At 36.4% G+C, this 14,947-nt stretch overlaps 1 protein-coding gene across 6 annotated transcripts in view; it reads left to right on the forward strand.

Moving 5' to 3' along the window:
* METTL25 (methyltransferase like 25) overlaps positions 1–14,947 on the forward strand; it is a 48,293-nt gene that overhangs the window by 5,076 nt on the left and 28,270 nt on the right. For all 6 annotated transcript variants that reach the window (XM_027905347.1, XM_027905349.1, XM_027905348.1 and 3 more), the window contains exons 2-4: positions 1,283–1,447; positions 6,226–6,326; positions 12,082–12,714. In XM_027905347.1, coding sequence (XP_027761148.1) covers positions 1,283–1,447; positions 6,226–6,326; positions 12,082–12,714 — 899 coding nt within the window. The remainder of the gene's footprint in view (positions 1–1,282; positions 1,448–6,225; positions 6,327–12,081; positions 12,715–14,947) is intronic.

Genomic DNA, 14,947 nt, shown 5'->3' on the forward strand with positions numbered 1-14,947 from the left:
TATCTTAGAGAAGAGACATTAGAAATCGAAATTCCCCCTTCTCCCTAAAAAACTACACTCTTTATTTCTGGTCTCTAATATCCTGTTATGCCCTTATCCTTCATGAAGACTTCACTAACTAAAATTTACTGGATGTTCAGAGGTTCAAATAAGGCCATCATTTAGAGAGAAAGGTGGCTTTCTTTTGTGATTTTCTAGTGGAGAGAAGTAGACTAAGAAGTGCCATGCAGACACTGAAACTTTGTTAATTTTGGTTACAGCTTAGACAGTATTAATTCTTCCTTAGATCCAAAATTTGTTTGCTTCACTCATGCCTTTGTAGTGTCATACCATGAAAATTAATATGCCAACGCTGTTGGGAATGTTTTCATCAAATTGTAACATATGCAAGACAGTTAAAAGCATTAGAGCTGAGGTCTATACAAACAACTGTATCTGTTGTCATGCCAGATTCAGGAAAGCTGCTGTGCTAGGTATGTACTTGCTCAGCATCTACTCATGACACAAAAGACAAAGCAGGAGATTTCCAGATCTTTATAAAAGTTTTTTTTTGCTGGTCTGGTTACATTTAGATGTTTAAAATAATTACAAATATATAAAAAATATTTGAAAACCTTAGTAGAATTCACATATAGTTTCAGTTAAAATAAAGAGGAATTAGTCAATACAAAACAATCTCAGAATTAATAAATTATTCATACTAATATGTTTCACTTAAAAATAAATGTACATTTTTGAAGCTAAGAACTAAGTAATACCAAACTGAAGTACTTCATCATCAATCTAACAAAATACACATTGGAGTCTAACTTTGGCCCACATCTGATTGAAAATAAAATTAATTTAATTCTCCCACTAGATTCACCAGTTACAAAGCAGATTGGAAAGTACATGAAAAGACTGATTGTAAATCAAAACATTTCATATATTAAACAGCTGCATTGCTTTAAAAAAATCTAGTAGCATACATTGGGCAGATGGGGCTGACTAGGAAATGTATAATGAGCAAGTTTGTAAACAAAAGAAGTGATAATGTTGACTGAATTAGCTAGTTAATTATACTGAAGTAGCTCTGCTAAAACAATAGATTTTTCCACATTTACACTAGTTCAACTAAGAGCAAAATTTGACCTTAGTTCTGAGGGGTGAATACAGATGGAGAAAAATAATGAGTTTTACCACTTACAGAAGCAAAATAAATGTCTAGTATACTAAGAATTACCTGTAGTTCTCTGTCAGCACTATTAAAGAGCTGTTAAGCACTGTTTCCTTTTATTTGCAGATGATGACATGTTTTCCAGTGCATTTTGTGAAAACTCTGAGAAGCTTATTGATGTACATTTGTTTGTCCTGGCTGCTGAGTATTATTCTTTGTCCAACCTTGGAGTGTGTACCCCATTAGAAGATGTACTTGAAGCACTGAAAGGAAACAGCCAGGGAGCAACAGGTATGTTTACATTTGTATTTTAATGAGCAGCAGGTATATTTATGTTTGCATTATAATGTTTATTTATTCTCTATAGTCCTGCGAGTTATGTTTTCTAAAGGTGGTTTCTTGTTTGTATTTTTCTCCCTACATGCTTCTCACTTCCATTTTCATTTGTTCCTAGATAGTTTCTTCATTGCCTTTATTGAGAAAATGGATTCTCTTGCTAAAATTTGAGCATTCGATATCACTAGACTCATCCTGAGATTCAGTTTTAAAGGGGATGGGACAGAGAAGTGGGCACATCACTATTTGAGATACCTTGTTAATTCCCTTTTTTTGTCTTCTCCCTGAGTAGCAAGAATCAGAGTTGCTACTCTCACATTTTTTAAAAGTATCACCCTAAAATATGAAAAATGCTTGATGTTTTAAAAGAAAAAATATTTTCTTAATTGTTTATGTTTTGGGCTAATACCAATTATGTGTGATAAAACTAGACTAATTTAATTTTCTGTAGTTAAAAAAATGAAATTAAAACACTCTCAAGTTGGCATCAAGTTGGACACCGGGAGTCTTACCCCTGATTATTTTTATTGAATCAGATGATAAACTGTCATTTATCCTTACTTGGACTGCTGTAATTTTTATGCAAATGTGCTATGCATGGAGTCCTCAGTCTCTCTAGACTTGTCACTGTCTTTGAGATTTCTCATTAGTTTTTAAGAGGCAGACTGGAATACACCTGGAATCGACTGTGTTTTATCTCTATAATATGTTAAAACTCTTGACGTTTCTTATCCTAAGTGATAGCACCATTATATAAATGTTGTGCATCGCTCCCATTTTCTACAGTGGTCTCTTTGCAATTTTGCCATTTTCCATGATTAGCTCCGCGGTTTTTTTAGAAGTACTGGAATGCCATGGCTAAGATAGTCTTAATGATTTGTTGTGCATTCGTCTTACTTTGTGGCTTCTTTCCTTGTGCTCTCAGTTCATCTGAAGCCCGTTTTTCTTGTTTGACAAGTGTATGCTGCTTTTTTTTTCTCAATTGCTTTTTAGTTGTTTTCATTTTTTATGACAGATGGGTTGGAGGTTCTGGGTGTTAGACCATTCCCTGGAGGTGAATGCTCTTCCACCCTGCCCCCCACCACGAGGTCCTCCAAACCCATAAGGAGCTCACATAGACCACTGCAGAAGGACAGACGAAAGAGGACATTTATTGTGGGAATGGGGGTTTATAAGGCTTTTAGGGGGGGTTAAAAAGAACCAATTACAGGCTCAGGGTCCTACAGAAAAACCAATCAGGTAAAGAGTTAATAGCCAATAGGAAAGTGTTAACAAAGGCCAATAAGAAGACCTCAGGATATCTTCCCGGGACATTCCTGCATGGGAGATAAGAGTTCTTTGCAGAGGGTGTCGGGAAGAAGGAGCGGTGACTTGCAGAAACGCAGAAAGCCATTTTAAGATATGTTTAAACAACATTAAAAACTTCTGCATTCTTTTATATACTGCAACAATTTTTATTATGATCTCATTCCCCATGTCCCTCTGAATTTTTTGTAATTCTGTAGTTCTACTTTGTTCTCATACTTAAGTTCATATCTGGATTAACTTTCTTGGACAAAACTTCAAGGATTCTTTCATCTTCTTGGCATGCAAAATGGAGCATCAGGAATAAGACAATTGCTGAATATTTTGTTCTCTGTTGCAGGAGTGGTGCTTGGTTGCATAACTGGGACTGGGGCTTGTGCTTTTGCAGTACTTCTAAGTTGTAATTCATAGGAAAAATAAGGCATGTTCCAAATGTATACAATAGGATTATAATTCAAAACCTTTGTGCTGAATTGGCAGTAAGTATCAGTTAAGTTAACTTAATTGAAGTTCTTGGTACTCATTTGGCCGAAGCAAAAGACCAAGTTATAGATTCATAACATGCAAGTTGCCAAATGGAAGCTGTGATCTTTAAGCTATATTAGATATTTTGGACTTAATTCTGTGTTTTAGAAGATATGATTTTTTTCTGACACACTAACACTTGCAAGTCAAGAGAAATGTAAGTTTCAGAAAATTGGCAACTTTATGATAGCCTTCTTTATATTAAGGATAATTCCATTTATGTTTCAAATGTTTTTAATATGTTCTCTTGTTCTAAGACAAACAGGCTTTTGAGCCTATTCCCACAGTTTCATACTTACATAGTTCTCTAACTTCTTAACAACCTTAATGTAGATATGTTGCTGTTCTTCCTTGGAATAATTCGTAAGCATGAACATTTTCAGCATGTTGTGGACACAACTACTCAGAATGGAGTTCTGAATATAAAGGGGTTCCCTGTTGCGTCCTTATGGGTATCACTGTGGTCCTGACTGCACCATCAGTTTGCTTGCACTGAGCACACGGGGTCCAGGAGAGCCTGGCCCAAGGGGAGGAAGCCAACAGGGAAAACTTGTTTTGTTACAGTGTTGTATCTGATAAAGGAGATGAGGGTTGGATTAAGAGTACTCTCTCTACAGGTACCTGTGCTAGGGGTTAACAGTGGTAATGAGCAACATTTCAATACCAACTAAAACTATTAACATTAAGCTTTCTGTCATTTTATCATATCCGAGGTACTTCTGTAAAGTATTTGAACCCCACTTTATGTTTTTCATCACAAAAGGAGATGATTCTCTAAATTTTTAATTTTTTTGAAATTAGTATTTGTTTTGCCTACATCAGTTGTGCACATAATAAGGAAATATATGTGTATAGTGTTTTTTTTCAATAAAGTAATTTTATGAGAGTAGAAGGAATTTACCCAGTGTGTGTAAAACTAGTATACTTCTATTTAATTCAAATTTTCAGTTGTCTGGGCAATATAAAACAGTCCTCAGATATATTTTTTGTATTAGTTTGTAATATGTTTGCTTGATTTTCAAAAGAGTGTAAAAATCTATCCAAATTTTAACAGAAAATGCAACAACAGTAAAATTTATTTTAAAATCCACAGTTTTCTACAAACAGTATCATTTTCCCTGAGCTGATATATAAGTAGTGTGTTCATCCTGCAGAAAGCAGGAAAAGAAGTCGAACAACGTTTAAGAAACTTTAGTAACTAAGGTGATAAATAATCTATATATGTGGATATCAACAAATTATGCTTTTTCCATCTGGAACCTCAGCTTATATAAGTTGGGTCATGTTTCTGACTTTCTATCATTATTGAAATACTTAATTTGGATTAAGTACTCTCTGAAATAATACTTCACCTAGCATTACCCCATTCAGTCATTTGAGTTCATAATATAGAAAAGAGTAAAGGTGCAGTATGTGGTCATCATTCAAAGTGACAGTGCTGCTTTGGAAACCAGTCAAACAACTTTTATTTCTGTCAAGAAGTTAAATGTCTGTTTCTTCCTGTTCTGATTCTGCTGCTTCTTCTAATGAGCCTATCCAGACACAAAAATCTTCAAATATAAACAGAGAGACCTTTTTTCTTTTTAATTTTTTTTTCCTATCTGTTTTTCTTTAATTTGATATGCTTACAAATTAAAAGCTTTTTAGGATGCTATGTAGATCTTCACAATTTCAAAGTTCAGGAGAATCTTCAGTGAAATGACAAACACTTGTTTCTACACTTTGTTTCATTTAAGTCTATTTTTTCTTTTGTCAGTTCATACAGTCTATATTAGATTTTAAGTACTGTCATAACAGTTTATTATAAAAACCCCAGATGTTTAAGAAATAGAGAGGTCCTGTGGGGTTTGGGAGAAATAGAGAAAACACTGGGCTTCTTATGAGCTCTGTTCAATTCCCCACTCTCTTCTAAAGAAGTAACACACTTGGCTGTATTCCCAGCATGATCTGATCAAGGAATGAACATTGTTTTTGCCTAATGATCAGTTTCTGGACAGATGAACATATACTGTGCAAAAAGCAGCAAATAGGAAAGTATGTTAATTCACCTAGTCGTGTAGAAAAGTCCTGTTTTCTATGAGCGTGTCCATCAGTAATGATCCCATTTCTTCTACCATCACTCAGAAAAATTTCCATCAATTTAACTATATGCAAGTATACTGTAGCATTAGTCCCCTAAGAGAAATGTGTGGGCTACTTCCAATGGAGTGACTTCTGAGCTCCTGCTTTAGCTGGGTGGCGTAGAGATTAGCAAGTGGGTGCTTGGTGTTGTCCACAAGAAGTAAACCCTGATAAATATTGACTCCATCTCATTAACACATTCTCCAGCAACACTGAAATGAGTGATTTTCTACCATAAAGGCGTAACAGTTCTATAACCCATCCATAGGGTAAATAAAGAAAAGGAAAGTTCGCCTTCCTTTGACTTTTCCCAGCATCACTCATAACTTTTATTAGTAATATCTCCTACTCGATATTGTGAGCAAATCTGCAGTATTAACAAGCTGTGATTATTAATTGTCCCTGCCCTTATATTTAATTTATATCAAGGTAAATGTGATAAATGAGACAAAAATTAATATTTTATAATGAACAGGGAGAAATAGCACAATTTTATAGTAGGAGCTGTTGTCTAATATCTGGTCAGATATTGTCTAGTATCTGGTAGATATGCTGCATCTTAAAAAACCCTGAGTTTTACAGTGTGTAGCATTTTACTAATTCATCCATAATTTAGAAGTTTAATCTTGCAATAATTTAGTGAGTTTTTAATTAAAAATTACTATCCTAAAAATATAAATACTGTAGCATATGTTAGCTGGGATTTTCTTCCTGGTTGGTCACAAGTCTTTGTTATTATGAGTTGTGTTAATGTGTATTTATTTTTATAATCTGGTATACAGGTATCAAACCAGATGAGTTTATGAACAATAAGAAATCACATGAAGTGCAAGTGATGTCAGAGCTGGTAGACAGCATAGCAAATTATTGTGGAATAAAGCAGGTATGAAAACATTTCTTACTGTTTCCAGATACCTTCCAAATTATTCTCCTTATTGTATGCAAATACACCATTTTGATATTCTGTCACTACTGGTTTTATTTTTCCTGTACATCATTGTAGCTAAAGAAGAGAAATTAGGGCCAAGGTGAGAGACAAATTTGTTCACGTGTGGTTCCAAAGGAGCTGCCTTTCAAGTGGCTCATAATTACTCATGAGGAATTTTAAGAAATTATGTTGAGCAGCTAAAAACTGTACTGCTTTTTGCTGTGGACAAGTACTGCCTTGTTTATCAGTATGATATTGCTGGCAAGTTTCTGTAAGTGTCAGTAGGAGAGCTGCCTTATGTCAGGCACACAGCAGTGCCACATAGAGACCAAAGCAGAGTTTCTTGAGAAATTTGGACAGCTCATCTCTTATTCTGGCACAAGACTTAAATTATTTCCCATTGTTTAATACTGTTCACCTTTATTTAAAATGAATTTAGATCTATTAATTAGGAATTTAGTTATTACCCTTTTAGTTGGAAGAGAGATGAAGTTAAGCAGAGATTTATGTAGCAGAGTATATATGAAGTACGTTTGGTAAAACATCAGTGACAACTGGACACCCAACACCATTATCACCCAGCAATTACTGTATGAGCTGGCCATTTCATACATCAGATGGCAAGTTCTTCCTTGAATGGTAAAGAATTGCAGGATTCCTTTCTCAAATTTGATTGTAACTTAACCTTTTTTTTTTATCATGTAACTGTGATTACACAGAGCACTACATTGCTGTTTCATTAAAACTGTGAGAGTTTTGCTTATGGATCTGTTGACAAAACACAAGTACGCTGACAATACTTGACTTTTTTGAGTAGTGTATTTCACATTCTGTTAGACAAAGGTACACCAATACCATTTCCTCAGTTTACATGCGTACAGGTTTTTTATAAGTTTTTGCCATGTTAAACTTCCTGTTAGATTCCATACCTTAGACCTATGTTGTGGTAAGGCTACATTTTTCACTATCTGGGTGAGCTGAGTTCATTTATTCATTTTAATCTCTGTAGTGCTAGTAACTGGACGGTGTATCTTCATCCTTGCTTTCAAGTAGAGACGACTAATGGCTCTGGACTTGCATTTGATTCCTTTCTACATCTGAGCTGCATTTCCTTTCAGTGCAAGGAGCTGTTAAGTGTAAATGGAGACTAATTTCCTTCAGGCTAATATTCATTTCCGCAAAGATTTGTGGAGAACAAACTATATTTGTTTAAAACCAAAGATTAATAAGGTATCTGCCTAGATTTTATGCTGAGCATATTTTCTCTGAGCATTTTTTTCCTAAGTAAATATATCTAAGTTTAAAATTAATGTACCTGTAGCATCCTGAGTTGCTGTAGGTACCACCATAGGGAAGGCTCAGAAACTTGGATTCAGCTCTGAATTGCTAAAGGTGAACTTTGGTTAGGAGATTATTTGGCTCAGACTGAGTTTAATTTAAATAAGCAAATGATGCAGCACCCTTGATAGGTTTGGGTCAGGCTTGTGGCATCATTGGAAACAGAGATCAAAATTCTCAGTCCTGGCCATTTGTTTTGTGAGATACGACTGGCGAAGGCAAAGTTTTAGATGGTCTTCTTATAACTGGGATTACCAAGTAAATAGAGAACCTAAAAATTAAAAGCCTTAAAATTAAGGCCAAATATTACTGGTTGAGACGCAATCAATGTGTGAGCATCTGATTGCTTACAGTGATGGAAGGCAGTCTCTCCAGCAGCTCTTCAAGAGCCATCCACAGTGACAGGTGTGGGTGCCCTCCTAAAATGGATGTGCTCTGTAAAGAAGAGTAGCAGCAGATTTGTGAAAATCTTTTATTCTATCATAAGCATGTTTTTTGACTTGCCAACCTTTTGTTTCAGGCAAGTATTAGTTGTTCAAGAATTGAAGACTTTCACATGCTGAAAAAGCTGTAGAAGAGTATACTTTGCTTATAATGCAATATTAAATGTTCTCTGCATTTGCTGTAAGGTGGTGTTTCATATAGCATTTTCATTTAGTTTTAAATAGTTCCTGTGAGATTCAGGAAGGAAAGGAAAGAAAAATCCGTGTTCAGAAAGTAAAAAAGTAAAGCCATCTTAATAACTTAACTGGAGTTTCAATGTAGCTGGTTACTAATAAAACTCAAACCAATCATTATTAAGTATAATGTCACTATGTCAATATGCTGCAATTTTTTGCAGGCATTATGCACTTTTATCAGATGGCTTTTTACATAGGATTATTTTTTGAAAAAATTGTAACATTTAATAAAAAATATTATTTCAGTATATCACTGAATATGAAATACCTACTGCTCTATATTAACTTTTTTCCATTTTAGTCATACCCTGTAACAACATTTATTTGCTCAAAGTTACAAATCCCTAATATATGAAAAGAGCTTTCCTATTACTTTGAGAAAAAAAAAGAAAAGCCTCCTTCTGGGTCTTTAAAAAACAACTCCTTTTGTTTTGGTTTCCTTTCAACTTAAAACAAATACAGCAATTATAAAGTTTTAGGAGAGTTTTTCCTTATTGATTTTTTTCTATCCTTCTCACAAAACAAAATATATGCGGCATTTAATTAAAAAATCTAGAGCCATGAAAACACATTTTACAACAGCCCGTGTCCTTAGGGTCTTTCTTTCCTATATTACAGATCACTGACAGCTTGAAAAATGCCCTCCATTTCACCTCCATAGCCATGATGTATCACTGGTGGTAGAGGATATTGCTCTCTGTTAGTATTTTATAATGTAGTATAATAAATAGTAAAATAAGAATAAAAGCAAAAATTTTAATACCACTGTAATCACTTCTAGGTTAATGATTTGAATTAAAACATTAAAGCAAAGTAACTAAAGGAGTTTTTTTCAGTTGTTTACTGCCCTCTTTAAGCACTGTTCCTATCATACAAGTGGAACTTTTTTTTTTAAAGAAATACTTGATTAAACTCTGAAAAGAAGCCAGTGTTTATTCCTCTTTGCTTAAGTGCACATTTCTTTTCTTTAATGTCTTTGTCAAAGTTTTCCTTGGAAATTTCAGCATGTGCAGCAAGACTTACAATATATAATGTAAGGATGATATAATTCTGCATTCAGCATCCATTACATTTGTGATTTGGTGCTGGGAAATGCTGGAATGCTTCTGGAGACAAAGTTCTTGATTGCACTGTGCCAAAAGCTGTGTTTAAACATAGTACCAAACTCACTGTGGACAAGAGCTTTGGAGTTTATTATATCATGGAAATTTCATTTTAAAAGTTCATGCTTGACAGATATGTTACAGATCGCTGATTACCTTTCCCTATGTAATCAAGGGAAGGTAGAGCAGGGAATAATGTAATGCAGTCTATTTTTTTAGTACAAGATCGTTGTCTGCTTATTATTAGTCCATTTTTTCTTTCACTTAAAAACTGTTCTCCCAGTACTAATTTAACAATGTAATAGTGTTTTCCTTTTGCTTGGAAACAACTAAAGAAACTTTCCCCAAACTGCAGCTTGTATCTACAGCCACTAGAGGTCACACTTAGGAATTAAGAATAATTCACTAGCTGTCTCTTGTGTCCAAATGCTGCTTTTCATAGAAATAATTTAAAACTTCAAGAAGTGGAAGTGTGCATGTTCTGCATAATTATAATATATTTTACTTAAAAGAGTAGGTAAAATTATTCCTTGAACAATTTTCTTTCCTTTTTAAATGACAGAATCACAGAATGAGTAAGGTTGGAAAGGGGTCATCTAGTCCAACCACTGTTCAGGCAGGGTCATCCTAGAGTACATTGCACAGGATTGCATCCAGACGGCTTTTGAATATCTCCAGTGAGAGAGACTGCAAAACCTCTCTGGGCAATCTGTTCTGTGCGTGGTCACACAGTAAAGTTCTTCCTTGAATTCATGTGGAACTTCCTCTGCATCAGTAACTGCCTTCATGTTGCTTCATGTCCTGTTGCTTGGCATCACGAGCAGAGCCTGGATCCTTCCTCTTGGCACCTTCCCTTGAGATACTTATAGACATTGATGAGGTCCCCTCTCAGATGTCTCTTCTTGAGGTTGAACAGGGCCAGCTCCCTCAGCCCTTATTGTAAGAGAGATGCTCCAGTACCTTAATCATCTTCATAGCCCTTCACTGGACCTGCTCCAGGGGCTTCATGTCTCTCTTGTACTGAGGAGCCCAGAACTGGACACAGCACTCCAGATGCAGTCTCACCAGCTTTGAGCAGAGGAGAATATTGGTGATAGATGTGACAAATAAATGTAATTTTCAGAAGTATGCTTAGATTATATAAATTCTATTTCACTAAATCCACTCCTGTACAGATTTATTTCAAGAAATTTGATGGATGTAGCATGCCTAGATTACAAATATACAGCAGTGTCACATGATAACTGCAGATGAGAAAGCCATGTGCAGCCTGGGTAAACAATTTTACCAAATAGCATGTATTCACCACTCTTCTATGTAGTTGCTGGTGACACTGGTCCAAATTTTTCTTTTTAATTCCATGACTGGCCAAATCTTTTTTATTAGAGTAATAATTAGAGTAATAAGAATATTATTAGAGTAATAAGAATAAATCTTACTTTCTCATTCAGTGACACTATTGCTGTATTGAGTATTCTTACCTGGTAAAAACCTACGCAGTTGACTTTAAGATCATAGAATCATATAATCAGGTGGGTCCGAAAAGGCTAACCCTTGATCCAACACCACCATGGTTACTAGACCATGGCACCAAGTACCACATCCAGTCTGATCTTAAAAATCTCCAGGATCGGTGAATCCACCACCTTCCTGGGCAGCCCATTCCAATGTCTGATTACTCTCTCTGTAAAAAATTTCTTCCTAATAACGAACCTAAACTTCCCCTGGCACAGTTTAAGACCATGCCCTACTGTTGGTTGCCTGGGAGAAGAGACCGATGCCCACTTGGCTACAACCTCCTTTCAGGTGGTTGTAGAGAGTGATGAGGTCTCCCCTAAACCTCCTCTTCTCCAGATTAAACAACCCCAGCCCCCTCAATCACTCCTCATAGGACTTGTGCTCCACACCATTCACCAGCCTCACTGCCCTTCTCTGGACACTCTCCAGCCCCTCAATATCCTTCCTGAACTGAGGGGCCCAGAACTGGGACACAGTACTCCAGGTGTGGCCTCACCAGTGCTGGGTGCAGAGGGACAATCATTTCCCTGGTCTTGCTGACCACACTGTTCCTGATCCAGGCCAGGATGCCATTGGCCTTCTTGGCCACCTGGGCACACTGCTGGCTCATGTTCAGCTTCCTGTCAGTCCAAACTCACGGGTCCCTTTCTGCCTGGCTGCTCTCCAGCCACTCTTCCATCAACCTGTAGTGCTGCAGTTGGTTGTTGTGGCCAAGTGCAGGACCTGGCACTTGGCCTTGTTGAACCTCATCCTGCTGGAATCAGCCCATCTCTCCAGTCTGTCCAGGTTCCTCTGCAGAGCCCTCCTGCCTTCGAGTTGGTTGACACTCCCCCCCAACTTACTGTCATCTGAAAATTCGCTAATCAGTTAAGACTTAATTCTGTGTTTTAAAGTCAGGAGGTGGACCAACAAAGCAAAAGAGCTAAGTGAGTTGGGAAGGATGATACTGATAATGTAGTTATTCAATCCATGTTTAATTTTTTAGGAAATTATTTTGCATGTGAAGTGTGCCTTGTTGCTCATAATTATAGCAAAATGTTCTCTTCCTTTTTTTCCCCCTCTGTTATCTAGGTGATTGATATAGGTTCTGGAAAAGGCTACCTGAGTTCATTTTTGTCCATGCAATACAACTTAAAAGTTTATGGAATTGACTCCTCCAACTCCAACACAAATGGTGCTTGTGAAAGGAACAGAAAATTGAAGAAACACTGGAGAGCATATCAGAGTCGAGGAAGAGCAAACCTCAAAACCCAGAGTTTGGAAAAGACAAATGGCAGACCAGTGGAAAGTGAAATGAAATATAAAACAATCAATGAAGAGTTCTTAAATAACACCAAAAGTCTTCAAAGTTGGGACCATGCGATTATGCAAGATTTAGTTCCTTCTCGTGGTTTCACAGAAATGGGTACATTTGAAACCAGGACAGAAACTGAAGCTGATTTGGTGGCTCAGACAAAATCTCATGAGAGCAAACTTTCTGAAGAGGTTCTTGCTATTCTAAATGTTCTGCCTGCTGATGCTGTAGAAGTTTTTTCTTCATCTCATTGTAACTGGGGGGAACTCTCTGAAGAAGAAAAAGTGCAAAGAAAAATGACATCTCTCAAGGCTAAAGCAACAAAGTCGAGTGAATCGAACCTCTATTTACCCTTAACATCTTGCATCACTGCAGAAACAGAACTCAGTGATATCATAACAGATCTGGAGGTTATTTTACTATAAATATTTACTATAGTTAGATTGTACATAGTCTATGCTGCCATTTCCATATGTACGTAATGTTTGTTGGGTGTACATAGAGTTCTGTCTGTGGTGTAAATGAGTATTGTGGCACAATAATGGTTTTCAATGAGGTAGCAGAAGTATGTCTAGGAGATACAGATTGTTTTTCTATTTTAATATATGTGATGGGACTATTTTGAAACAGCTTCTAGAATTTAGGAGGTAGATAATAATCAGCAGTCAAAATTAACAGCATACATATTAGCACGTTTAATTATTTTACAACTGTCATTATAGATAAAATCTAATTATTATGGAAGGGGTTATATTTATCAAGTAGATTAATATATTAAGTATTAGAGTTCAATTTTCCTAAATTTTCAAAGTTTTAAAGTTACAAATTTTTGTAATTTCAATCAAACTTGGAAGGCATAGGAGAATTTATTGTTTATAGTACTCAAGATGAAGAGTTCGTAAACAGTGTTTTTATTTTGACTTTCTGGAGTAAACCCTGGCTGGCAGGGTTTGTATCTACACAAACAAGCCCAAACTCATCTGCCCAAAGACATGACACAAGTCTAGAAGCTCTGTGATTGTATGTTTAGATCCTATGCCTGAACTAATGTACATTGATTGAGTTAGATGCATTCTGTCTTTTATGAAATGATAAAAAAATGCCTATGTGCAGTAGTAACCAAACTATTGTATTCCAGAGTGTAATTCATCTCTGATTCAAAACCATAGGTTTGTGCTGATGGCCCTGTAACTTGAGGAAATAAATGCTACGGAGTATCTGAGAATGTGCGGAGCAAGCTCATGTCTGTATGCAAAAGATACCCTGAGCAGCAGGGTTTGTTGATGCCTTTACATTTGTATCCTCTTAGCATGTAATATGTATGATGTAAAAGGTAGAAAAAAATCCTATAACACTGCCTTTCTTTATGGTGAAAGAGTAAAGGGGAGGTTTTACTGTTTTACACGTGCATGTACTATGTAATACAGATGGGTGAGAAAATCAGATAGAATTAGAATGATTATAGACAGGTATCCCAAGTGAGTGACCCTGGGCTAATTTCATATTGATAACCTGGAGAAGAGAAGGCTCTGGGGAGACCTTATAGCACCTTCCTATACTTGAAGGGGGCCTGCAAGAAGACTGGGGATGGAATTTTTACAAAGCATGGAGTGATAGGACAAGGGGCAATGAGAGAGGGTAGGTTTAGATTCAGTATTAGGAAGAAATTCTTTACTGTAGGGTGGCGAGACACTGCCATGGGTTACTTAGAGAAGCTATGGATGCCCCATCCTTGGAAATGGCTAAGGCCAGGTTAGATGAGGCTTTGAGCAACCTGGTCCACTGGAAGGTGTCCCTCCCCATGGCAGGGGGTTTGAAACTACATGATCTTTTAAGGTCCCTTCCAACCCAAACTGTTCCATGATTCTGTCATTCTGTGATTAATAAATATGGCTGAAATTCAAAGCAGCACCATGTTTACCATGCAGATTCCAACCAATAATGCCAGAAGGGAAATATCTTTTTATGAATGGTGAGAAGAGGGAAAATTTTGATAGAGAAATGGAGGGAAAAGGGAAATTGCAGAAAAAAGAAAGCAGGAAATAAAATGACCAGAAGAACGGAGCATCTGAAGCTGAAGTTCTTCCTTTGTGCCTTGGAACAGAATGGCAATTGTTGTTGTATAGGAGCAGGCATACTGAGCAACTGTGCCAGTACTACAGTTTTGGAAATAACAAAGCCTGCTCTTCAGCTTCCGTCTTTATTTAGGAAGTGGTTTTAATTTCAGCAATTTAAAGGTGCAGAAGTTCCATAGATATGTCCATCCAGATTTACAGCAGTAAATCTTAAGTAAGAAAAGGAACTAGCAGTGGTACTAATAACAAGAACAGGAAAGCTAGGAAAGACAAGAGAAAATGGCCTGTGTCCAGTCAACATGTAGATGTTCCCTTCCATGCAGCTGTTATTCATAGTCTTGAACCTCTCATGCCTCAGGGCTGTGTTTTCACTGTGTTTTTCTAGCACTGAAAACCTTTTACAAATATTGAAAAATTCTAGGGCAGAACAGCAGGAGTCTTCATGGAGTTGTGTACTTCTGCCCTACAGCTCACTCATTTGCAGCATATTTGGGTTTTGGAGTTTGTTTTTATTCATTCTCTTTCAGTTGATGAGGGAGATGCTTTAATATTGCTTTTTTTTTAATTT

The sequence above is a fragment of the Empidonax traillii genome, unplaced genomic scaffold, assembly GCF_003031625.1.
Source record: "Empidonax traillii isolate 1590-97213 ecotype Southwest subspecies unplaced genomic scaffold, ASM303162v1 scaffold1146:size291564, whole genome shotgun sequence".
Taxonomy (NCBI): domain Eukaryota; kingdom Metazoa; phylum Chordata; class Aves; order Passeriformes; family Tyrannidae; genus Empidonax; species Empidonax traillii.